General features: G+C 41.0%; 1 protein-coding gene across 2 annotated transcripts in view; it reads right to left on the bottom strand.

Annotated features, from left to right (window-relative positions):
* The window catches only part of SMS (spermine synthase), a 50,406-nt gene that overhangs the window by 6,277 nt on the left and 18,162 nt on the right, over positions 1–25,967 (bottom strand). For both annotated transcript variants that reach the window (XM_057538963.1, XM_057538964.1), the window contains exons 3-9: positions 23,026–23,116; positions 22,381–22,445; positions 17,315–17,490; positions 16,161–16,315; positions 15,624–15,713; positions 3,267–3,381; positions 2,331–2,410 (exon numbers count right to left, since the gene is read on the bottom strand). In XM_057538963.1, the coding sequence (XP_057394946.1) occupies positions 2,331–2,410; positions 3,267–3,381; positions 15,624–15,713; positions 16,161–16,315; positions 17,315–17,490; positions 22,381–22,445; positions 23,026–23,116 (772 nt within the window). The remainder of the gene's footprint in view (positions 1–2,330; positions 2,411–3,266; positions 3,382–15,623; positions 15,714–16,160; positions 16,316–17,314; positions 17,491–22,380; positions 22,446–23,025; positions 23,117–25,967) is intronic.

The following is a 25,967-nucleotide window of genomic DNA, read 5'->3' as shown; positions in this document are numbered from 1 at the left end:
GGAATGGGTGGGGATGATCTGTCAAGTAAGCCTTTCTATTAGTTGTCCATACTGAGAAAGCAGTTCCCCAAGAAAGCAGTCTACCAGGTAAATACAACAAAAGAAAACAGTCACGCTTTCTTCCTAACTGTACCTATTCTCTACTCAAACTGACTGGTTTGCAGTAGATCCAAATTGTTTTCAGCCACTTTTGATTAAAGATGCCAGAGCCTCACATTCTCCCCAACTTAAGCTCCATGAGACTTCTATGTGCAGAAACAAAAAAAGAACCAAATTCTATCAATATATGCTCTGCTTGAGAAATATCCAACTCACTGAATTTGGGTTGCTTTTATAAGAATAAGACCACTTGGTTTGAGCAGGTTTCATTGTAGAGTTCCTGTAAAGCAGGGGTCAGAACCCTTTACAGGGTTCCTGTAAAGGGCCAGACAGAAAATATTTTAGGCTTTGCAGATCATATAGTTTTCACCAAAAGTGCTCCAAAGCTTCCGCTGTAGCAAAAGCAGCCATGGACGCTCTATAATGAATGGGCATGACTGTGTGCCAAGAAAACTGCAAAAACTAGCAGTAGATGAGATCTGGCCCGTGGTTTACGGACCCCTGGACCCCTGGCTTTTAAAAAGTCAATTCTAGAATGTGTTTTAAAAATCATTCTTAAGGATCGGGGTAAAAAAAAGTCCATTCGTAGACAGTTGTCTGTTCCCTTGAAGCTTGCCAACACTTTCACCAAGTGCAAGGTCCAGGATTAATTACCCGTGCAGGGGGAGGAGGAAGAAAACAGGATGGGACGGAAACTAATTCAAGGTGTCTCTTAAGTTGCCAAGCTGTTTTCGGCACTATGAATCTCAGATCCCGTAAACTGTCTGGGGTCTGCTTAAAAATGCCTCCTCGGGAGAATAAAGTTAGGACCTTTCTAGTAGTTCTTGACATTTAACTATAATAATGCTTTAAAAAAGTTGGGGGGGAGGTGGAATTCTCCTGAAAATGCTGAAGAATTAATTACAGGGACTAGAGTACAATACTGTTTATCTTCTGCTTACGAATCAAGGGATTTTTGTACCAAGTAAAAAGACGGATCATCAATTAGCTGCTTTTGCTGTCATTTTCGAAGTGTTAAGGACTTTAGCAGGTTATAAATATATGTATTTTTTACATATCAAGAAATACTAACTTCAAACCTTTTAAAATTAAGAATCCTCTAGAAAATGAGGAAAATACAATTTGCTTCCACCTGGTGGCAGCAGCTCATACTACAGCCAGAGCAGTTTATGAAATTAGGTTGATGGCTTTTCCACTAAGACTCTCCTAGAGGATGAGGGGAAAAACCACGGTCTGTGTCCCCATCTAGTGGCAGCAACTCATACTACAGCCAAGCCAAAGCAGTTTATGAAATTATGCTGATGGCTTTTCCACTAAGAATTTCCTAGAGCAGCGGTCCCCAACCTTTTTGGCACCAGGGACCGGTTTTGTGGAAGACAATTTTTCCACAGAAGGGTGGGGGGGAAGGTTCAGGCGGTAATGCGAGCAACTGGAAGCGGCAGACGAAGATTCGCTGGCTCACTCGCCACTCCCCTCCTGCTGTGCAGCCCGGCTCCTAACAGGCCACGGGCCGATACCGGCCCTTGGCCCAGGAGTTGGGGACCCCTGTCCTAGAGTTTGGGGATGGGGGGGGAAATCACAGTCTGTGTTTCCATCTGGTGGCAGCGGCTCATACTACAGCCAAAGTCCAAGTTTAATAAATCGGAAGGTTGTGGTAACAGGACACAACAGAATTCATTAATTCTCTAAAAACGACAGGCCAGCTATTTACAAACTTACTGCTTGAGAACATAATCCAATTATACTGGTCTGTCCTTGAAATTTTTTTCAGTACAATACGGCTTTATTTATCCACTTCCCTATTACATCTTCAACTACTTCCTTCCATATTGACAATGTTGGGGGTGACAAAATTAAAATATTGCATAATTGCTCAATTGCTTTATGCCACATTACAAATATAACAACCTCAGAATAACAGTACTAATACCATCACCACCAACATGATTACTGAAAATACACAAAAGATTTTTGCATATACTTGTCCCAGTCTCCCCCACTCACCACTATTTTTAGTAGTTGTACTATCCCTACATCGTCAGAGCATACAGCCATTACATACTATACGCACTCCCTTTTAACCTTCATTTAGGCTTAATTTTACAAGTAACTAAATAGTTAGTGCTACCATTAGTCTTTATGTCAATGTCTCCTTAAGTATTCTGGCTGTGTGAAGCACAAAACATAAAATTTGAGAGTTCTGGGGAAAAAACACTTAAGTAAGTCTATACCTGTGTAAAATATTTCCCATCCTGTTTCAATACTTTCATTGAGAGGTCAAGAATCAGTCTGAGAAACTCCCATGTGGAATCTGGATGTAAAAAAAAAAATTAAGTTTTATAAATATGAGTTTACGTACATCAGAAACAACATCTAAAGTCAAACATTCACATTAATATCAACAATATAAAAAATAAAAGAAATAGCCATGAGCTTCTTAAGACCCAATATTTGAGGGCTTATTCATGAATGACAGCATACTGTCACATATTTTGTGTCTTGGACACATGTGCACATTCACGCATACACAAGCAAGATCAAAAGCAAATGTGCATGTACGTAGCAGTGTTCTCACCATACCCATAAAGATTTGACACAAAGGCAGTGGTTGAAATCTGAAGGACAACAGCTTTAAGTAAGGGGGAAAGCAGCAACATCTCAAGAGAGAAACTGCAAGGGTGAGGGTCAGCGAGGGTCATCAGGTGGTGATCCGAGTCTGGAAACTCAGCAGGAAGACAAGGTAATAGAAGAAACATGAACACTGAAATCCTAAGCTAGCAGTGATTTCGAGTTGTGGTCTGAGAAGGGGAACTGTCTCTGGTGTTGCTTAGAAAGGTCACCATATTGTCCCAGTACAGGTTAAAAAAAAATCACAGTATGTAAAAATAAGTTATCCAACAAGCTAATGTCTCAATGGTATGATTATGAGTTATTTTATTTCATGCTTATTTCAAACAACTGAATTAATTTTGCTCATTTAATGGCAAAACAGGATTTGACCAAAGCCAAATCTAGCCATCTTTCCACCTCTGGCCTCCGTTTAACTACCTTTAATAAATGAAGGAACTTCACTAGACAATCTCTTAAGATCCTTTCATTCTCACATGGTGCCAAGAAAAACGTTTCCATGAACATTATCTTGGTTAAAAAGAAAAAACAGAATCTACCTTCTTCCGGAGATGTGGAGATTGGAACAGCTGTCAAATCATTAATCACATAATCAAACTCTCTCCCTTCTTTGGCGTACCTCTTCAGTACTGGAATACAGTCTTCTATTAGAACCTTCCAGAGAGAACAGGAATAGATGCGGGTGAGCCAACACATATGAAGTAGTTAAACACTTGTAGAAGGAAAGGGGAGACGCATGCGGGGGCTGAGGGCCACAGCACCCTGCCGCACAGGCAAAAATGACTTCCACCCATACCTGCTAAGAGCTAAAATTCAGGACCTACTACTGCATGCTTTACAACTCCTCGCAGGTACTATTACCATCCCCATTTTACAAATAGAGACACAAATGAGAGAGGTCACAAAGCCTGCTCAAAGGCACCCAATAAGAAACGGACCCAAGAAGCACACCTAGATCTGAAAACCAAGTTCACACTTTTAACTCTAATCTATACTGCCTCTCCTACTACATGTATTTTCTTCTACTTTTAGTTTTTCTTTTGTACTAAGCACTGAATGACTTTGTTGTCTATTGATTTATTTTTTGCATCTTACCTCTAATACCTCAAGTACTGATGGTAATAAAGCCATGTGATAAATGCCAGCTCTCACAATCACAGAGTTATTAACAAGCAGAGTATAGCAGGTAGGAGCTGGAATTCTCATACAGACCCTTTACAGTAAATACAGGAAATAAGTTTGGGGTTGGCCATATCTTTGGAGTACTGAAACTATGTGCTTAGGGACCCACCTAGCTGTAGGCAAATTCCTGAACAAGAAAGGGGTTATTCTCCTTGTCTTTTCATTTTTCTACTTACAAAAAACATGTTCGTGTTAAAAAAAAAAAAAAAAATGACATGTAACAAGTCAGAAATCGAGCTTGCCGCAATTCCCTAAGATAAACTATTCCAGATCTTTTCCTATAAATGTTCTTACACATATCCTCAAAACCACAATTCTTGAAGAAACTGGATCTTCCTGTCCAGTTGTTACATAACTTGTTTCATTTAATGCATCAAGCGCAACCACGCAAAGATCTAGAAGGCACTAACACCTCAGCTGCCTCCAACTACATATCAGTCTTGTTTGATATGCTCAGTTTTCCCTTGTGCTCAGATGAAGTCTTGTGCACATTCACCTGCACATAAACACAAATGCTTGTTCTCGTTTGTATAACTAGGATTACACACATCGTTCTGAACTTGGCAACTTTCACCTAACACCATTCCAGGTAATGTTTTTTTAAAAAATGTAACATACCACTAAAAATGCTATATATTCTTACCATCTTCAAGTCTTGGTCTCTACAAACACAGCCGTAACAAACCTCCTGTAGAGATGACTGTTGCCTGGATGCCCAAACACTGGGTTGCCAGAACAAAAGGCATGTGCACTTTAATTTTTAATTCTGAAGGCAATTCTTGCTCCAAAAAGCACCTGTGTCCTTGCAGCCTTCCCAGTACTGGATGTTGTCCCTGTTGTTTTATTTTGTCGAGTCCCTTGCTAACTTTTCATGAGAACTTCACGCCACCAAGAGGGGTAAGCAGCCTGTCATAAGTTTGCAGGCTATTTGACTTTCGTCTTCTGAAAAGTACCAATGAAAGCGAGTCTCCCTAAAGCCGAATTCCTCTGCCAACTTTATGATTAACCTCTCTATCCAAAACTTTATTCCCTTTCTTGTCCCACACCTGTTCCCCTCAAGTCTGAGGAGTATCAAAAAAGGTGGGGGTGGGGGGGATGTTGAAACTGAGCAGGGCCCTGCGGGCCCTCCCGGGTACAAAACCTTTCTGTATCCCTACACCTAACAATCTGATACATAACTCTGGGATCTTCGAGACGAACTAAGGCCCCCACCCACGTGGAGGCTGGTAACTTCAGGCTGAGCACAAGCACATGGACCCCACACTGGATGGAACCAGAAGACTGATGACTGAGAATCCAGTACCACCACCCACCGGGTTACCTCACCACCAACCAATCAGAAGAAAACCACACACCCTGCAGCCCTCCCCTCAAATTTGCCTTAAAAAACTCTTCCCTGAGGGGCTTCCCTAGTGGCGCAGTGGTTGAGAGTCTACCTGCCAATGCGGGGGACACGGGTTCGAACCCTGGTCTGGGAAGATCCCACATGCCACAGAGCAACTAATCCCGTGAGCCACAACTACTGAGGCTGCGCGTCCGGAGCCTGTGCTCCGCAACAAGAGAGGCCGCGATAGTGAGAGGCCCGCGCACCGCGATGAAGAGTGGCCCCCGCTTGCCACAACTAGAGAAAGCCCTCGCACAGAAACGAAGACCCAACACAGCCATAAATAAATAAATAAATTTAAAAACAAAAACAAAAACAAAAAACTCTTCCCTGAAAACCCATTAGAGCTTGAGCTGCCTGTCCTTGCTTGGCCCTTGCAATAAACCTTTCTTTGCTCCAAACGCTGAAGTTTCAGTTTGTTCGGCCTCACTGTGTATCAGGCACACGAATTTGGTTTCACCAGTTTTGATGAGCCAGCCAAGAGCCTGTGTCCCTGAGTCCCCAAAGCCACCAGAGCTCATTTCACTCAGAGGAACTTGGAGGGACTCTCCCTGGCGATGCCAGATGCCAGCCCTTTCGGCACAGGACTGTTTAGAACCAAGAAACATTCTGACCTACGGCCCACCTTAGGTATCGGTTTGGGGTGAGTCTCTCCAGCACGCGTGAGCTAGGAATTCTACCGGCTCTGTCTAGGTTCATTCCCTTTCAGGAAGTGAGCCACTCTGGGCTCAGTGTGAGTCAATCTGATTCTCTTTTGGGAGTCAGACGAATCTGATTGGAGGCCTCCATCAGGGAGTGGGAAAGCAATTTTGAACTATACCTCATCTGATCTCTTGTCTATGCGACCGTATTTGTTTTTTATATCTGTGTATCAGTCAGTACTTGCACTGGCTGGTTGAGATATCTCTGGTAATAGAGCTCACACTGACACCAGGGTTATTCTTCCCTATTGCACTGGCTTTGCCTACAGCAAAGAAATCTTCCCTTCTAGTTACAAAAAACATGTTAAAAAATATATATATATCATATGTAACAAGTCAGAAATCGAGCTTGACACAATTCCCTAAGATAAAGGGACTAGGCTTGGTCATTTGGCTTCACCTCTGATAGGGCATTGGTTGGCTATCTCCCTTTCTGGGGCTAGGGAACTGTGACCCTGAGAGATTGCTCTGCATTGCACTGGTTTGCTCTTTGCTTGGTATTTGACACCACCAGCCATGAGTAACTGTGGATGACCACAGCTCTGCACCATCCTGTAGTCCCCTAGAGTACATTTTGCGGAACTGGGAGATCAGCTTTGCTCCCATGAATGAAAGAAAATGATATTTCATCCTAACACTGCCTGGCCTCAGTACGCCTTGGGATCTGGACAACAATGGCCCTCTAAATTATAACAGCATCTTTCAACTAGAACTGTTTTATAAAAGGGAAGTGAAATGGGGTGAAATTCCTTATGTATAGGCTTTTATGCTATGTTGTATCTAAGTGAGCCTTTTGGAACTGGTTTGGCTTTTATTTTGGGTGGGGGCATGAGTGTCTCGGTACATGAGTCCCAATCCTGTTCTCTCTTCCTGGTTTTAACCCTCATTAAGGGAGTCACGGTGACCTGAATGCCGATTCAAGTTCATCTGGGAAGGGAAGCATGTGAATGTGCGTGAGTGATATGTATTACTGTCTATTACTGTTATTGATTTAAACCGAATTGGCTACTTTAAAACTGAAGGAAATCTCACCCTGAAAATGGCTAAGATGGGGCTCTTTTGACATTCCAAAACTGGTTTCTGTGTGTGCAGTTAGTAGAGGTTAGCTACTACCTTCGAGATGAAAATGATCTACCTGGGCTCTCAGAAACTTTAATCGTCTGTGATCCCTGAGACCGGGGTGGGGGCGGGGGGGACGACAGGGACAGGGAAGGGGGCTTTTTAACGCAAACAGGAAAACTTTTACATCTGTGTCCATATAGGCATATGTATGTCTATGTGTACATTATAAATACGTGTCTATCTCCAAATGGCATTGCCAAGATTGGTTTGTGGATGAGTTCCACTTAACTGACCTAAAAGAAATTATGTGCTTATTTAAATTCTCAGAAATATAAAAAACTAGTTAGAGTAAATTTCAGGTTCATGTGATCTGGGAAATATTATTAAATTGATATTTGGTATTAAATCTAGCTTAAGCATGTTGGTTTAATATACACGTCTTCAGAGTCATCAGTATTAAGTATAATACTTTTATGGCATCTAGGGTTACTGCAAGTCAGTAAGTTCATATTGTTATAAAATTTCTCAACAAGAAAAACTTGATGAGACATTTGAGTAAATTAAATGTAAATTAGGTAAGTTTTCTAGGTGAAACTTTCTTTTCAAATGGTTAAAAAATAAGGGAAATATTTCAACATACAAGGAAAGTAGGATGTGTTTACAGTAAAAGAAGGTATGAAGAATGGAAGTGTGTTTTGTTAAAGGGAAAAAGGTAATTTTGTCCAAGAGCTGGTTGTTTCTGAATAGAAAAGAAAATAAAGGACAAAATAACATGGGTACAGAAAGTTTTAGAACGTTTGTGAAAAAGAAACACTTAGAAAAGTTTTGTACATGATCAGGATAGGCTAAGATTGGATTAAATTTAAGTAAATAAATTTTGTTATCAAGAATAGGCTGATGCAAGACTGGAGTTTGGTTTTTTGGTTTTCTCTCTCTGCTGGCAAAACAAAGTTTTCTTAGAATGCTAAGCTGCTTTCAATAACAGATTGTGAGTTTTTTTGCCTTTCTGAGGGATCTGACTGTAACTTTCTATATTTGCCTTTGAGATCTTTTATTGTCATTTTGGTTAGGTGAATGGGTATTGTTTCACAATGACCTATGATCTTATTTGACCAGGTGTTTTGAAACTTTTTAATATTTTTGACAAACGTCCCAAATACCAAACTCTAACTGAAGTTAGAGTTTCGAAGTTTTGACCTCCAGCTAACTTTAGGATGCTTCAGAAGAACCCTAAGGCATCTCAGAGATTAAATGAACTAGGATACTTCAGTATGTTAAATTACATGGGAAGCATTGTCAAATGAATGTTAAGCCTTATCAGGTTATAAGGTATGGGCAAATGTTCTTATATTCTTAAAATTATATGAAACACAACATTATAAATCAACTATACTCCAATAAATTTTTTTTAATCATATGGAATTTCTCAAAGTCTGGTGTGTCCTGATAAAATGTTACTCATAATTCTAGTTATTATAACCAAGTTTTTTGTCAATTACATTGGGATCAGGTGTTTAACTGTACCTTTTAAGTCTTGTCACTCAGACAGTTACTGTTTTACTGTTTTTGCAAAAGTGCTTCATCTTCACGAAGATTCATAGAAAGGACTTTTTGACATGTCCAAGTCTCATAAATTTCAGATCATATCGATGAACTGGATAAGCAATTACAGAATCCTAACAGAAAAACCTGGTGGCTTCATAAACACTGTTAACAAAAAGGATTACTGAGTGAACTGGTGAATATGGTTATAATTTTTATGGTTTTTGTCTAAAATACTACTGGTTTTGATCTGTGTTTTCCAGATATAAGGAAACACTTCCCCTCAAGCTAATTATGACTTATAGCAATGAAACAATGATTTTTTTTTCCTACCTGAGCCCTCCAAAAATTGGCAACTCAGATTTCCCAGCAACCTTATCAAGGTGAACAAGAAAGGTCACTACCTGACAAGCGCAGGAGTCTCAAGATGTTTTGGAGACCTCTAGAAGAGAGGAATTCACCCAGATCTACAGACATGGCAGGCAGAATCTGTGGCAAGCCCTTGGCATAGCTTTCCTGGCCCTGAGGGGCCTTTTAAAAATTCAGTCTGGGATTCCTTATGAAAAGTTCCAGCACAGCCAATTTAAAGGATCAATTACACGTATGTAAATAATCAGACCAAGTTTGTGAAAGTCTGACTTTAATAATTTGGCTAAAATATTTGGTTAAAAATGAGGGTAATTTTGGAGAAAGATTGTTTCAATAGATATTAAATTCTAGTTCTGTTGGGGTCTATATTTATTGCCTAAGACTTACTTCCCAGATAGCTCCTTGTTATATAGTTGTAAAGTTTAATCGAATTATTAAAGACACTGAGTTTGTTTCTGAAGCTTATAACAGCAATCTATCTTGAGATGAAGATCAGATGTCCCATGACCTGTGTGTGACAAGGCCCTATCAAAATTGAAAGCTACTGTGTTAACCATATTGTTGCCCCCAATGTTCAGGATAGAAAGAAAACTTTCTAGTGAAGTTGTCAGGGTATAACTACTCATACATGACATATATCATTGCTAGCTTTAAGTCTACTGCTAAAAGCACATACACACTGCTTGTGTTACAATTCGGTATAATTAACAAAATGTGTAGCCTATGAAATGTTTCCCCGTTAGCATACCTCTGAGCCTGCTGACAGTATCTGATTAGTTTTCCCCCAAAGTAGATACCTAGGCAAATTTATATAAACAAAAAGGAGGCCTAGCACAGAGGAACATGAGGGACCCAGGGGGAGGCAGCAACCACCCTGACATCGAGGGACAAGTACTTTGGTCTACTGAAAGATTTGCAATCAAAAGGGAAAATGATAGAAAAATCTTCACATATGGAAGTATGGGGGAGTCATTCTGGCTTCTACACGGTTTAACTTAAACTTTACTGACCAGAGTGGCCTGGTCATATGATACATATGCTTTGGCCATTGAGGAGGGGAATGAATTTGTCAAGTCAAAATGGAAGAGCTGTGGTTCAGACATCCAAGGTAGAACTAGGTGGCCTTTGAGGACAGGATTTTAGACACATCTGTCTTGTTGAGACCTTGAATTTTCTGAACTGTATCAGACTCTGGGATACCACCAGCCATTATCAAAGTAGCGCCCGCTGGCAGCTGCAACCTTATCTCAAGGTCTCCTCTTGTAACTATTAAATTTTTTAGACAACAAAATTGCTTTAGATCATACATTAGCAGAAAAAGGAGACATGTAATGGCCAATAGCTCCTTTCATGTATGTTAATATCACATCAAAAGTTATAACCTACTTAGGGGGAGACTTGTAACCAGTTAATCTAATTTTATCTAAGTGCCAGGTCCAGATTGGTTTTCAGGCTCATTCTCCTGAATTTCTCAGGGAATGATATCTGTTTTCCAAAGTCTGTTTGGGTTGTCACTACTCCTCCTAACTAGATCTGGCACACCAAAACAGTGGACTAAAGAACTGAGATCTTTTTTTTTCAAAGATTTTTTTTGATGTGGACCATTTTTAAAGTCTTTATTGAATTTGTTACAATATTGCTTCTGTTTTATGTTTTGTTTTTTTGGCCATGAGGCATGTGGGATCCTAGCTCCCAGACCAGGGATCGAACCTCTACCCCACTGCATTGGAAGGCAAAGTCTTAACCACTGGACCACCAGGGAAGTCCCAGGAACTGAGATCTTAATCATACAAGACTCTGATTCAAGACTTGGAACTTGGGAGTATTTCCAACTCAGTGTCCATTCCCCACGGTGAGGCAGGACTATGCCCCATTTTAGCAGGAAGTAGCCAGACAGGGCATCACCCCCATTCCCTCAAAGATTTGGAGAAGGTTGAAACAGGGGTGGGGGATTAAAACTGAGTCATCTCCCCAGCCCCCAAAAGTGGACTCCCTAGGTGGAGTTTATGATTAACCTCTTTATCCAAAAGTTTATTCCCTTTCTTATCCCACACCTGTTCCCATCAAGACTGAGGAGTATCAAAGAAAAGGGGGAATTTAAAGTGAGTGGGGCACCGCAGGCCCCTCCCAGGTACAAGTCTTTCTGTGTCCCTATAGATAACAATCTGATACATAACTGAGTTCTTAACCAGGAACTAAAGCCCCCACCCAGGCAGAGGACAATAACTTCAGGCTGTGCACAAGCACATGGACCCAGCCTGGCTGAAACAAGATGGCTGATGATTGAGATTTCTGGACCACCACCCTGTTACCATCAACCAATCAGAGGAAGGTCACACACCCTGCAGCCCTTCCCCCAAATTTTGCCTGTAAAACCACTTCCCTAGACACCACCAGGGAGTTCGGGTCTTTATAACATGAGCTGCCTGTTCTTTGCTTGCCCTTTGCAATAAACTTTGCTCCAAATTCCATTTCAGTTGGTTTGGCCTCACTGTGCACTGGGCACTCGAACTTGGGGTCTACAACACCAGTTCATATCCTTTACACCTTTAGTTAATATTTTAAAATTTTAGTAGGGGCTCTTTGTATTATTAAAGGGATTAACTCCCTATCATGTTTGTTACCATCATTTTCAGACTTTTGGCTTTGTTTATATAGTATGATGTTATTAGTTACTGGTTTCTTGTCTTTCATTATGAGGTTTCCCAATTCCAAGGTTAGATACTCTAAATTTCTCTAAATGTATTAGTTTTAGTATCTAGAGCTTAAGTCATCTGAAATTATTTTTTCTATGGCTTCTAGGGTTAATTTTGTTCTCATGCAGATGGACAGCCCATTATGTCAACATTTACTAAATCAACTAAATCTTTTCCCAAACTGAAAACACCTTAGTCCATATATTAGCTTTGTGTCTACACATACACCAAGGTGTGGTCAGCTCTGTGCCACACTTCTATATTTGTCATCATCATACTTCCTATTTGCTTACTGTACTTCACAGTAAATTAATAAGAGGGCAAATCTCCCTTCACTGTGATCATTTTTACATTTTTTCTTGGCTAGTCTTAGATAATTATGGTTTCAAGAGAACTTCAAAATCATTTGGTCTAATTCTAAAAACCCCCTTGGGGATTATGGTACTTTTTCATCTAAGAAATAACTTGTCTCTCCACATATTCACACTTCAGTTGCTTGTCTTTCAATAAGATCTTAACATAATTCTATCAGTCTCAAAATCATTCTTGTTAAATTTATTCCTAGTATTAACTGGTCATTATTTTGAAAAGGATTTCTGGCCCACACTCAATTTCCATTCAAACTTTTGCATTTAGAATAAGGAAAAAAGTTTTAGTCTGCCTTTATCCTATCACTACACCAAATTCTCATGAATTCAACTTGTTTTCTAGATGAGTTTTCTATATTTTGTGAGCATTCATATACTCTGCAAGTAATGTGATTCTGTCTATGTTTATAATGTTTTCATTTTCCTACCTTACTGCATTAAGGACTCAAAAACAAGCTTAAACAGAGCATCCTCTTCTAGTTCCTAGTTTTAGTGGAAACCGCTTATGTATTTTGCCATTTAATACAGTATCTTTACATTTCTGATCGTTTCTACTATGTTTAGGTAGTTTCCCTTCTCTTGCAATTTTCTTACCAAGTTTTTATTAAGACTGCTAAATATTCTCAAATGGTTTGTCACCTGTTAATACCAAATTATTTTATTATTTTTATAATGGATTGTGTTGATAATAGATTTATGGATTGTGTTGATAACAGATTTAAGATTCATATCTTTAGGGCTTCCCTGGTGGCGCAGTGGTTGAGAATCTGCCTGCTAATGCAGGGGACACGGGTTCGAGCCCTGGTCTGGGAAGATCCCACATGCCACGGAGCAGCTGGGCCCGTGAGCCACAATTGCTGAGCCTGCGCGTCTGGAGCCTGTGCCCCGTGACGGGAGGGGCCGCGATAGAGAAAGGCCCGCGCACCGCGATGAAGAGCGGTCCCCGCACCGCGATGAAGAGTGGCCCCCGCTTGCCGCAACTGGAGAAAGCCCTCGCACGAACCGAAGACCCAACACAGCCAAAAATAAATAAATAAATAAATAAATAAATAAGAAAATCCTTAAAAAAAAAAAAAAAAAGATTCATATCTTTATACTTAACTAAATTTTTTTTTGGACATAATTGAAAATTCTTTAAACTGCTAGATTTACTGCTTGTAAATCTATTTTCTCAAAAAGGATAACATTAATTATGTTTTATAAATGATAAACAGTTGCAAGGACCTGGTATTTTTTTAATGGTAGTATTTTAATGGCTAAGGGGCTTGCGTACTGCTGTCCCATAGACCAGGAACCCCCACCCCTTTAGAGCTCCAGGAAAACTCTCAGCCTCAGAAGAATTTTTCAGACTCCCCCTGGTGGCTGTTCTGTTCCCGAAAGGGAACTCCACAGTACTGAAGGTTTAGGTTTGCGGTTCTTGTTATATTTTTTTCTTAATCCATAAGTCAACCTAAGGAGCCACCAGGGAGACATGAATTTGAAAGATTCCTCTAAAGTTACCCTATAAATTGCCCTTTAAACTCTCTAAACTTACTGTCTTCATCTACAAAATAGAAACAGTAGCCGCTTGATACAGATGTGAGGCTTAACACTTTAGGCAGAGGGTCTGGCTAACAATGCAAACATTTGCAAACAATGGTAATTTTTAGCTCATTGTGAAAAGTCTGTCATGCTCTGAAGAACCTAAATTCCCCCTCTTCTTTTCCACGTGTACAGCATTATATTTTGACTTCCGTGTACACTACAGTATGCTCACTGCCAAAAGCATAGTTTCCATCCATTACCATACAGTTTGATCCCCTTTATCCATTTCACTCTCCCTTACCCCTTCCCCTCTGGGAAGCACTACTCTGTTCTCTGTATCTATGTATTTTTATTTGGTTTGGTTTGTTCCTTTATTCAAAATTTTTTTATATTCCACATGAGTGAAATCAGTATTTTTACACTATTTTTCTTTCTCCATCTGACTTTATGCTAAGTGGAAATAATACCCTCAAGGTTCATCCATGTTGTCACAAATGTCAAGATTTCATTCTTTTTTTATGGCTGAGTAGGATTCTATTGTGTACATATACACCACATCTTCTTTATCCGTTCATCTGTTGATGAACAGTTAGGGTGCTTCCATATCTTGGCTATTGTAAATAATGCTGCAATAAACATGGAGGTGCACGTATCTTTTCGAATTAGTGTTCCCTTTTCTTCAAATAAAACGCCCAGGATTGGAACTGCTGCATCCTCCCTCCTTTTTTAAACTTTCCAACAGTGTAAGTAAAATATGCACTTTCTTTCCCTTTTGCCCATAAAACTATCACAACTGCATTTTAACATTGATATAATTTCTCTCTGTTTAAAAAATTAACACATGTACCATGAAATCAAATTTGGATACACACATATTAGAGAACATGGGTAGGTGTAAGTAATTTACATAACAAATGAAAGCATTCATCTATATGTTTATAAAACTAGAGGTACACATTTAAGAGTCTGGTCAAACAAAAATATGCATTTGCTTAGTTATCTTGCTCTACCAAATAATGTAGGTATGGGCACCTAACATATGAATCCTCAAAATACAATACAAAATGTATCCTACAAACTATAATGATCGGTCAACTTACAAGCACAGTAGAATTTAGGAATTTATTTGCTTAGCAAGAAGCAATTATTCCTATATTAAACATCATCTACAACCTCTAATTAAATACCTGAATTCCTTCTCAAAGACCCAGACACAGAGAGACTCAGGCTAAAGAGACAAAAGTCAAAAGTGGTGGTTGCCAGGTCATAAAAAGGTACAGGGCATCTTTTATACAAGAATGAATTAATGTTATTAAATTCAAAGAATCTGGAGTTAGCAATTTCTTTCTTTCTTTCTTTTTTTTAAACTATATGTACACACCTTCCCTGAATACAAATGTATATAGAACTCACATAAAGAGAATAAAGGATAGCAGAACAGGCTACCTCAAAATACGGTGCTTTGGCATATTGAACATTTTGAGCTGTAGGCACTTGAAAAACAGCAAATGTAGGGAGAGGCTTTCTCTGAACTCCCCTTTATCTGCCTAAAGACAGATCCTCCAAAAGGAATTCAACTGTCATAGATCCCCTCACCGAGGAATTCAACCAGGGAAGATGGCCTCTTATCACAGCAGACGAGGCTGACACCACACCCAGACAAACTCTGTCACAAACTATCTCTTTTTCTACTCTTCTAAGGGCCCTGTTCATTTTTCCTAAGTCATCTACTCTCCCTTAAGACACCTACGTCCCTCTGTCCCTATTAGGATCATATTTAAGCCTAAAGCTACCTGAGTTGCTCATTTTTCTGTGCATCTCCCATAAATACATGAGTTTAAAACATTTAATAACTTGTTTTTCCTCTTGTTACTCTTTTATTACGGGGGTCTCAGGCATGTACTAGAAGGGTAGAGGGAAAATTTTTCCTCCCCTACAAGATGACCTATCATCTTGATTATTTATCTTCTTAACCAATTGTACTTAAAGCTGTTTTCAGAAGGCACATTTCTGATCAACATATTATCAGTTGACATAATAAAAAACATTACCTGGTAAATATAATTACCTGATAGCAGTCTCCTTTAAGATTGTCTAGGACATCACCACATGTTTTTCGCATGTATTTCTTACATCCGTCAATCACCATTTGGTCAATGTTCGAAATATGTTAAGGAGAAATTTCCCCTGGATTTGGATGTATCAAAGAATTCTGAAATACACTTTTTAAAAAGGTTAAGATGAACATAACATTTTTTTAACACTAATTTGGATATCATAAGTTTAAAAAACGATAAATGAGACAATGACTTCATTTGTGCACCAAGGACACTCAAAAGGAACTCAATTTTCTTCTAATGAAGAAGCCATTTCAGCAACTGCTGAACAGTAGACACAGTACAAAGGTTACTTGCTCTTGAATTCTCAACTCTGCTTCTCTGTTGGTGGCCATATAAAAAGGTACTGGTACTAAGTGGAAATGTTTGTTCAAGGTAGTCTTTATAACAAATTTACCTCGTAACATTAACTTGAGTCTTAAGACAAAAAACGAGGAAGAAAACAAACAAAGCCCACTTAACTTGATCTCTTATACAACAAAGGATATCTCTACCATAGTGACCATCTTTGGTTTCAGTTTGACTATTTCACATAATATGCCCCCATCTCCGCCTCCTAGAATCAGTACATCTTTGCCAGTGTAATCTTCTTTGCCACTGCCCATGATGGCCCGGGTATACGCCAGATCACTTTCCGCCAAATCTAGGAAGAAGAAACATCCAAAATGGTGACTCTAACCAAAGCCATACACCACCTGACTTATCATACCAGAAAGTGCTAGAATCTACAAAATTCAGAATTTTTCATTTTCAATCTTTAAAAACAGCAGTATACAGAGGTGTTGTTTTTTGGTTTTTTTGGATTGTGGACTTTCATCAACCCTACTCATCTAACACCCAACATAAAATGTTCCCTACATAGATTATATACATATATACTTTAGTCAGTAGGAAGAAAATTCAGTCTTCAGCCTGTTCTGATATGATAATTAAAAAGTAATTGCATGTTTCCAGATGAAATATGAAGCAGAGTTGCTTCAAAAGAATATGAGAGGGAGAAAAGTAGACCAGAGTTCAGGGGAAACAAGATTGGCCAGGAGTTGATAATTGTTGGCACTCAATGGTGAGTATATGTGGGTTCATCGTACTGTTTTGTCTACTTTGGTTTGAAATTTCCCATCTAAAAGACTTCTTAAAAAATAAGCAATATAAAATAGATAACCAACAAGGACCTACTGTATAGCACAGGGAACTCTACTCAATATCTTGTAATAACCTATAATGAGAGAGAATATAAATAACGAAAAAAAAAATATATATATATGTATAACTGAATCACTTTACTGTACACCTGAAACTAACAACATTGTAAATCAACTATACTTCAATAAAAATTTTTTTTAAATAAAGGCAATTACATTTTCTTTTGAAATACAATCTAAATACTAATCACTAAGAAAACTAAGGAAAAAAGAGTAACAAGACAAAATTTTCATGGCTCTACTATAAAACATGAAAGCCCAGACAAGCCACAGGGTTAATCCAATGTAAATATTCATCTCAAAAAAAAAAACAAAAAAAAACAACCCAGCAGGGCCATGGACAAATCTGGACAAATCCACAACGGTGGTATCTGTCAGGAAAACACAATCTAACACATTGTCACTTTGTCATGCGATTGGGGTAGGGATGGAATACTTACTAACATCCCCACTGAGGATGAGAATATTTCCAAATTGTTTTGAGTGTAAAATTTTAATGTTCTGGTAAGGTGAGTCTTCATCATATACCACTTCATCTATGTCGTACTCAACCAGGCGGCCATCTGCAGTGGGCCAGTATCTGTCAATGGCCCCTCCTCGAACTATGGGTGGTAATCTGGAAAAAAAGGAAAACAGGAATGAGCCTTAAAAGAAAGGCTGCTTAGGTGAGGCTGCCTTAAAAGAGGACCTGGGAACAAGCATGCACAGAAGCCACATGACCCCACGCAGACTCCTAAATAGTACACAACCAATCTAAAACTTGCGCTTTGAGGTTTATACAAACATGGCCACTACCAAATTTCAACACTGTTGTACATTAAGAATTTACTTTTTAAAAAACCTTTCTGGCATACTTTAAATTTTCCCTAAAAAAAGCTGGAGAAAATGGCCATTGCAGACATCATCCTTCACCCCCAAATACTCCAGCAGGAATCTGTTAAGGCTGCCTACATAGCTACTTTGTCACTACCACATCCATTCAAGTCCACATGGATGGAATACCAGCACCTAGTAAGGAATCCATGTTCAAGTATCCCCAACTGCCAGTTATCTCCTTCAGAGCTATTCTACTTTTGAATGAAGAATCATATACTGTATTTTGCTGTTGTCCTTTTTTACCCTCATTTAATTGAAAATAGTCCGTTGCAGGAATAGACACAGACAGAGAATGGACTTGAGGACATGAGGAGGGGGAAGGGTAAGCTGGGACAAAGTGAGAGAGTGGCATGGACATATATACACTACCAAATGTAAAATAGATAGCTAGTGGGAAGCAGCTGCATAGCACAGGGAGATCAGCTCGGTGCTTTGTGACCACCTAGAGGGGTGGGGTAGGGAGGGTGGGAGGGAGACGCAAGACGGAGGAGATATGGGGATATATGTATATGTATAGCTGATTCACTTTGTTATACAGCAGCAACTAACACACCATTGTGAAGCAATTATACTCCAATAAAGATGTTAAAAAAGAAGACAGTCTGTTGGCGTCGTCACCCCTTCCCCGTGTGTTTCATGACATTCACATCACAGCAAAGTCCAGACCAGGTGTTCTGCAGGAAATCCCTCAAGTGGGTTTGCCTGAAGATCTCTTCAACAGAGTCAAGTTGGCATATTATGCAAGCATCACATCAGGGGCACGAGGTGTGTTCCTGTCCTATTACTGGTGATGCTAAGTGTGACCACATGGTTAAAGCGGATGCCCACGAGATCCCTCCACTTGCAAAGGTACCTTTTTTCCCTTTGAAATTACTAAGCAGGGTGTGGAGCGGTCCTGTGAAACTGGGTCAAGGTCCTGATCTCTCAACACACCTTCACCAGTGGCTTTGGCATCTAGAAGATTCTTGCCTGAACCATTACGAGAATAGCTGCAAACTGATGATTTTCTCATTCAGTTCTTTTTGTTAATACTGAGTATTTTAGATAGGGTGAATGTACTAGAAACTAACAGCAGAGGACACTACATGACAAGGAAAACCAGACCTGGAAAGGGGGCTTGGCAAATCAAGTGGAACACAAACAAGATGAGAACTCACTGCATACATAACACAACCGTGGGCAAGTCCTGTGTTCTCAAGTACAGTGGGGTTTACAGTAAACAAGCCACAGGTACCTAAAATGCTGGGCTGGGCTACCTCTGACTCACTCTGATAGGTCTTTGCTCTTCCGCTCACCTGTTTCCAGGAATACAGTCTGAACCTGTTAAAGGTTCATTCTATGAGGAAATACTAACATCTGCAAAAAGCACTGACTTTACAAAGCAAATTCCCATAAACTGTCATTTAATCCTAACTCCTCCTAATTTAACCACTTCTTCATCTTCCAGGAGAACAAACTCAGCTGTTGGAATTAGGCAGATCAGAGGTTTTTCTTGTAAAATGTGGCACCCCAAACAGGACAAACCCCGAGAGTAGGCAAACAGGACTTGGGGGAAGCCTCTTCCACCTCTCGCTGATGGGTGGTGGGTGGCATGAGGTGGGAGCATGAGCTACCTGTGACACTGGATGAAAGTAACAAATAGCAACTCAAGGGCTTTCAGGGGAGGAAACCCACCCCTCGGGGTCGACAGCCAGCCAGCTACAGGCAATTACTGAACTATGCACAAACCCAATGAAAACAATGTCCATTCTCAATTGTGTCAATGGTGCCTTGGGTGCAGGTAAGAGCTCTTTCCTCCACAGCAACACAGTGGTTTTTAAAGACATGCAAAGAAGCAAGGATCTTTAAGGATGGGGAAGCCATCCCCTTGATCATACCGAGCAGGACCCTGTGGGGCTCCTGGGCACAAAAGCCTTTCTGTGTCCCCCATTTCTTGATTACAGGAAACCGGGCTTCATTCAGCCTCCAAGACCTTCCCTGAGTGCCAACGGGCAGTTCAAACAGATGCTAACTAGGGAAGGGAGGGGATACAGAGACAAGGGAGGAACAGTCAAGAGAAACAATAGTGTAACTCTGGGGCAGGGTCCTGGTTCCCCCCAAGGGATACACACACTGTAACAGTATCTTTGAGCTGCTTTGCAGATACTGAAGCCCCCACCAGGTGGGAGAAGTTAACGGTTAATGACAGTATGCTGCCCACAAGCACGTAGACCCCAGACTGGTTGGAACCAGAACGTGGATGATACTGACGCCCACTTACCTCCCCACCAGCCAATCGGAAGAATGTCCACGAGCTGATCACGCTCTCCTTGAACCATTACTATAACATTTCTCACTACCCCCTCCAAGTTGGGACACACAGTTTTGAGGGCATTAGCCCACTGTGGCCCCCTTTGCCTGGCAAAACAATAAAGCTATTCTCTACTTCACCCAAAACTCTGTCTCTGAGATTTAATTCAGTGTTGGGGTACAGAGGCTGGATTTGGCTTCACTAACATGAAGCGCATCTCCCTGAAATGGGCTTTGGGAGATATTCTGGAGCCCTACATAACTCTCTTTTCAACCTTCACTACAGAAAATTGAAAATAGATGGTAGAGAGAAAGACAGAATATGTCCTGGGCCTCAGGTACACCGTGTAAATTGCAAGAATTTTTCTTTTCAACAAAACATTACTGATGTAAGCTTGCTTTTCCTGTTCCTTTTGTTTTGAATAGTAGGATATGAAAATAAAGTTTCTAATAAATCCCATGGCTTCTTAATGCAGATTTAAATCACTGGCCACAGGGGAGTAATCATTTCAGATGTTACTGAGTCATCTGTTAATGATTCAGTCTCTAACAATGTCACTCCCCAGACAGAAAAGTGGCACCATTCTTGTCCTTTTGAGGCCAAAAACAAAGGGCCTACAACAAAGTATTCCCAACAACTTCCTGCCCCCTCCACCCTGAGTTTATGAAAAGATGTAAAAACAGTGACAAGGAAAAACAAGGCCTGTGCTGTGTTTTGAACTGAAAATCGGAAGTATAACTGCATTCTCAATTCAAAAACTCCCATACCAAAACCACGAAGGAACCAGACTTCTCATGAGTGCGGAAGCCCATAAATGCATTCCATCTATTTGCTCACTCCTAGAAGTAATCCCAATAAAAACCAGACCAATTTAAAAAAAAAAAAAAAATCAGGCATTTTGATGTTGGCCAATTCATTATCACCGAATTAAAGACACAGTGGGAACCCATTCAATTCAGATGGACCAGGAAAGATTAGGAAAACTCTGTAAGCAGGAAAAGAGGGAAATTCCAGAAAAGAGTGTAGGTGTGGACAAGTTCTTTACGGATGGGGAAGGGCCCGAGGACACGTAAGCTGAACTTGGGTGGGGTAAACAAGTCTGGGTGCTCCGACAGATTTCAATCAAGTGGCTGAGTTCTACACTGTGTCCTGCTCTCTTCACATGCAGTTTCCTGCTTTGTGCCCATGTTGGAGGTTAAACAACTTTCCAGTTATCTTGCATCTGCCCTGGGGCTTTCCTCTAGGCTGATCAAATTTAGCAGGATGAGCCATTAAGTACTTAAACATCCTTAAACAGCCAGTAAGGATTCCCTCTGGTGGAAAGTGCCCTGAAATGGAGAAGTCTGTATTCTGGGTGGTCACTTCCATCAGTGACGCCCCGACCTCACTAAAGTCTCTCTGTGTTTCTGCATCTGTGTGTTTCCCTTTATGAGCAACGGACAAGCCCACTTTTGAGGGCCTGATAAGGAGCCACCCAGGCAGGGCAAGGCCGAACCGCTCAGAATTACCTGCTGTGCAGCCATGATTAATTCCCAGGACCTACCAGACTCTACCCCTCCCAACAAATGTCAAAACTATTACTTCTATCAAAGCTCTTTTAACGTCTGACACCACTGACAAATACCTCTGTTCTGTCCAACAGAACATTTCTGTCACCACAGAAATGTTCTTTATCTGTGTTGTCCAATATGGCAGTCACTAGCTATTAGCTAGTGACATGAGATGAGACTGAGGAACTGAACTCTTTTTTATTAACTTAGTTTTAAATAGTCACATGTGGCATAGTGGCTGCACTCCTCAAGAAAGGTTAATGGTCTTCGTTTTCATCTGAAAAGAACCCACCAGGGGCTGCTCAAGGTGGGTGGCCTCTGAAATTCTTAGTACCTTGCAATATCAATGTCATCTTACCTGAAAGCACTGAGGCAAATTTTCTATCATCCCATGCTGTCAAAATCTCTTAAAACTGCTTAATTCTACTCTGGGGCCCAGAACTCTGAGGAAAGACAAGACAATCTTTTCTCTTTACTGGACAGGGTCGAGGAGGAGTTTTCTAGCTCCCCTTTGAGGTGCCAGCTCCACCTAATTCTCTGCGTTATACAGTTCCAGCCCCTTGGAATCACTGTACACTCCCTTCTGCCTTTGTTCCACTTTGTCTAGCATCTCTCTCTCTCATACACAGTTAGTCTTCTGTTGTAAGGGCCCACTACGTCAGTCTACCAAGTGGCCAGAAGCAGGACTTTGATCTCTTCTACATCTTAGACACTGCTCAGGGATAACACCACCATTCTGATTATTTTATCGATTAACCAAATATAAAAGAACATTCGGGAGTGGACTTACCGCTTCACCCGCTCAGTACTGTCCTGACTCAATTCTTTCATTCTTTCTTCTACTTTGTTCAAAAGCTGCAATTAAAAGAAAAGAAATGGGCTTATCGAATAAGCTGAGTGGAACAGCTAAATTCCAGAACAGACCAGGAGGTTGAGGCTGTGTTGACAGAGCTGTGACACTGGTAGATGCCCAGATACACTTGTCCTCCCCAACCTCTAAAGCAGCCTGCAGGCCTGGCCCAATTCCACACTCCCACGCCAACTAGCCCAACATAGTGCCAACCTCACTTCAGCCTGAGGTACCAACAAAATAATGGCAAAGGGAAAGGCTCAAGGATATTGCAGCTGTAACATCCTAGATAAAGGTTTACATTCCCTCCAGTGCAAAGTAAAATCATAACTCAGTACTCAAGCAGTCAAGGGAAAGATGACAGCCAGGTTCCTAAAAACTACTGAGGAACAACTATTTTTCTTTTAAAATCACTTATCTGAAGGGAGGCAAGTTTAAAATTAAGTGAATATTTAAGATAAAATAGAAATTTTATTGAAAAAAAATTAAGTGAAAGTCAGCAAATAGGTGAAAATAATTTTTTCATTAAAATGAGCAGTTTTTGTGATCCTCAAATACTTGAGTAAACAAAAGTGGAAAACTGACACTGTCAACTTCTTTGCCTTGCGCATCACCGTCGTAACTCTGAAGGTCCAGCAACACCAATCCATGCGGGTAAATTCTCAAATTGGCAAAGCTACAGAGGAAAGCATAATTTTAAGGTTAGGAATTGTATCACGGCACTCAAAAGAAAAAAGATACCAACCCAGTTAAAAGGCAAAACCACCGCTCTTTTTTTCCCTAAATTACATAATTATCCCTGTTGCTTTCTCATTAGAGCCTCTTCATGGGGGCAGGGAAGCCAATCATTTAGGGAAGATTTTAGAGAGAGCCATCAAGTGCTAACGTTTTCAAAACAGGTTCTTGGGTCCAGAAAGTGATTCAGCAGCAAGTTCTATGAATCTGATTTTTAAGAAGGTTCCTCAGCAGTGATTGACTCCTCCTTAAAAGGAAGGGAGGGTGGTGAAGAGCAAACTGGGTTCTCCCAATTACCCTCAGAGTTCAAAACAGAGCCGTGGTTTTTCTTTTGTTTGTTTGCTTGAATAAATTTATTTATTTATTTATTTATTTATGGCTGTGTTGGGTCTTCGTTGCTGTGCGCAGGCTTTCTGTAGTTGCGGTGAGCAGGGGCTACTCTTCGTTGCGGTGCACAGGCTTCTCATTACGGTGGCTTCTCTTGTTGCGGAGCACGGGCTCTAGGCGCACAGGCTTTAGTAGTTGTGGCACGCGGGCTCAGTAGTTGTGGCTCGCGGGCTCTAGAGCGCAGGCTCAGTAGTTGTGGCACACGAGCTGAGTTGCTCCGCGGCATGTGGGACCTTCCCGGACCAGGGCTCGAACCCGTGTCCCCTGCACTGGCAGGCGGATTCTTCACCACTGCGCCACCAGGGAAGTCCCCAGAGCCGTGTTTTTCTGACTGCAAGCAGGTGGTGGCTAAATTCACTGAGCTCGGGGCCTGCAAGCCAGATCCAGCCCCCGGCATGTTTTGTAAAGCCTGCAGATTAAATATGTTTTTTTACGTTTTTAAAGAGTTGCTTAAGAAAAAAGAGGGAGTATGTGACAGAGACCTTATGTAGCTCCTTACAGGAAAAGCTTTAACCTCTAATTTAGTGTATCTGACCAGCTTTTTTATGAAATAAAGAGTCTATCACACATGTGTAAGAATTATCTGAAGAAACTTTTCTTTCAATTAGACATGTATATTTGTATATATGCAGATGTGTATGTGCACATCTGATATAAAATCACTTCTTACTAAAAGGTGTGGTTAAAGAAACGTTTGAATGATACTAAATAAGATGAAGAGTTCTGTTTGGAGAATACGGGCAGTGTGCTTGGATTAAAAAATAAATACAACTGTGGGACTTCCCTGGTGGTCAGTGGTTAAGAATCCACCTTCCAATGCAGGGGACACAGGTTCAATCCCTGTTCGGGGAACTAAGATCCCACACGCTGCAGAGCAACTAAGTCCGTGTGCTCTAGAGCCTGCACAGTACAACTAGAGAGCCTGTGCTGCAACAAAAGATCCCGCGTGCTGCAATGAAGATCCTGCGTGCCGCAACTAAGACCCGATACAGCCAAATAAATAAAATAAATAAATACTAAAAAAAAATACAACTAGTTAATTTTCACCTTCAGCCCTTAAATGGCCTCAAAATCAAGTTCAGGCCCAGGACACCACAAACTCATCTGCACCTGCACGAGCTGACCATCCCCACCCACCACCACCACCAGCCACACAAAGGAGAGGGGCCAGGGGTAAAGGAAGGAGAGAGAAATGCCACCTCTTAACCAGCTAGGTGGTTCTAGCAAAGAATCCCCCACCAGAGAACCTAGGAACACAGAGAATGCCGAAAGGTAGAGTCAAACCTCACCGGATTAAAACCGGAAATAAAGAAAGAGGAAGAGTTGCAAGGGGGAGAAAATGGAGACCAAGAAAAAAGGTGACTGAGGACCAGGACCACACACAAAGGGGTCATTAACCAGAAGTCAGGCCAGAAGCCCAGCTGGGAGCTGCAGTCCCTACCCTGAGCCGACAGGTGCCTGGGCGTGGAAGAGAGGAGTGAGGTTTCACGACAGGCCGCATGGGGATGGGTCCCAGCTAACCAACTGAGAGGAGAGGAAGACCAGTGTGGAAAACAAGTTTTTAAACTAAGCATATTAGGGAATTCCCTAGTAGACTAATGGTTAGGACTCCGTGCTTCCACTGCAAGGGGCCAAGTTCCATCCCTGGTTGGGGAACTAAGATCCTGCAAGCTGTGCGGCACGGCCAAAAAAAAAAAAGTAAACTAATAAGCATGTTAATTTTTCTCTTTTTTTTGCTTTCAGAACCAACTTCCAACAGCTCTCATTACTCAAAAACTCCCTTCCAGGAAGAATCCTAAGCCTTCTAGAAAACTGGGATTGGTGTCTAGGGCAGAAGATTCAAGAACTGAGGTAAAGAGGTTGGTCGCGCCCAGCTGCAAAGGCCCTTAGGAGGTGGTAAGAGATGCAAGGCTTCACCTGGAGTGGAGGAGGAACCTACCGAGCTGGGAGAGAGGCAAGGTCTGATTGCTGTGTCCCCAAATGACGGACCACAGCTAGGACAGTGAGACATGGGGGCAGGGAGGATGGAAAAGAGAGGCTGGAGGGCGCAAGGCCAGCTGCAGACCTCCGCTTCTATGGGACTCACCATTAACTGGGCCAAAGCCCGAGGACGGTGGCAGTAGAGGGTTTGGGTCACCCTTGAGAAGAAATCATTTTAGATACGTTGGAGGTATCTGCTACAGGCATATATGGACGTTTGCTACATAGTCAGAAACAACAATCACCACCACAGGGGTGAACCATGTACCCTTATAAAGAAAATAATGGAAGCGGGGCTGAGCTCAAAAGTACAAGTTTCCCTCACCTCACAGCATTGTCTTCTGGGCCTCTGTAAGATTGGGGGGGGGGGTCTTCTTTTAATTAGAAAAACAAGGGAGAGAATATAGGACATTAATGAAGCCACG

This window comes from Balaenoptera acutorostrata, chromosome X (genome assembly GCF_949987535.1).
Source record: "Balaenoptera acutorostrata chromosome X, mBalAcu1.1, whole genome shotgun sequence".
NCBI lineage: Eukaryota > Metazoa > Chordata > Mammalia > Artiodactyla > Balaenopteridae > Balaenoptera > Balaenoptera acutorostrata.
This window is presented reverse-complemented; position numbering and strand designations above follow the sequence as displayed.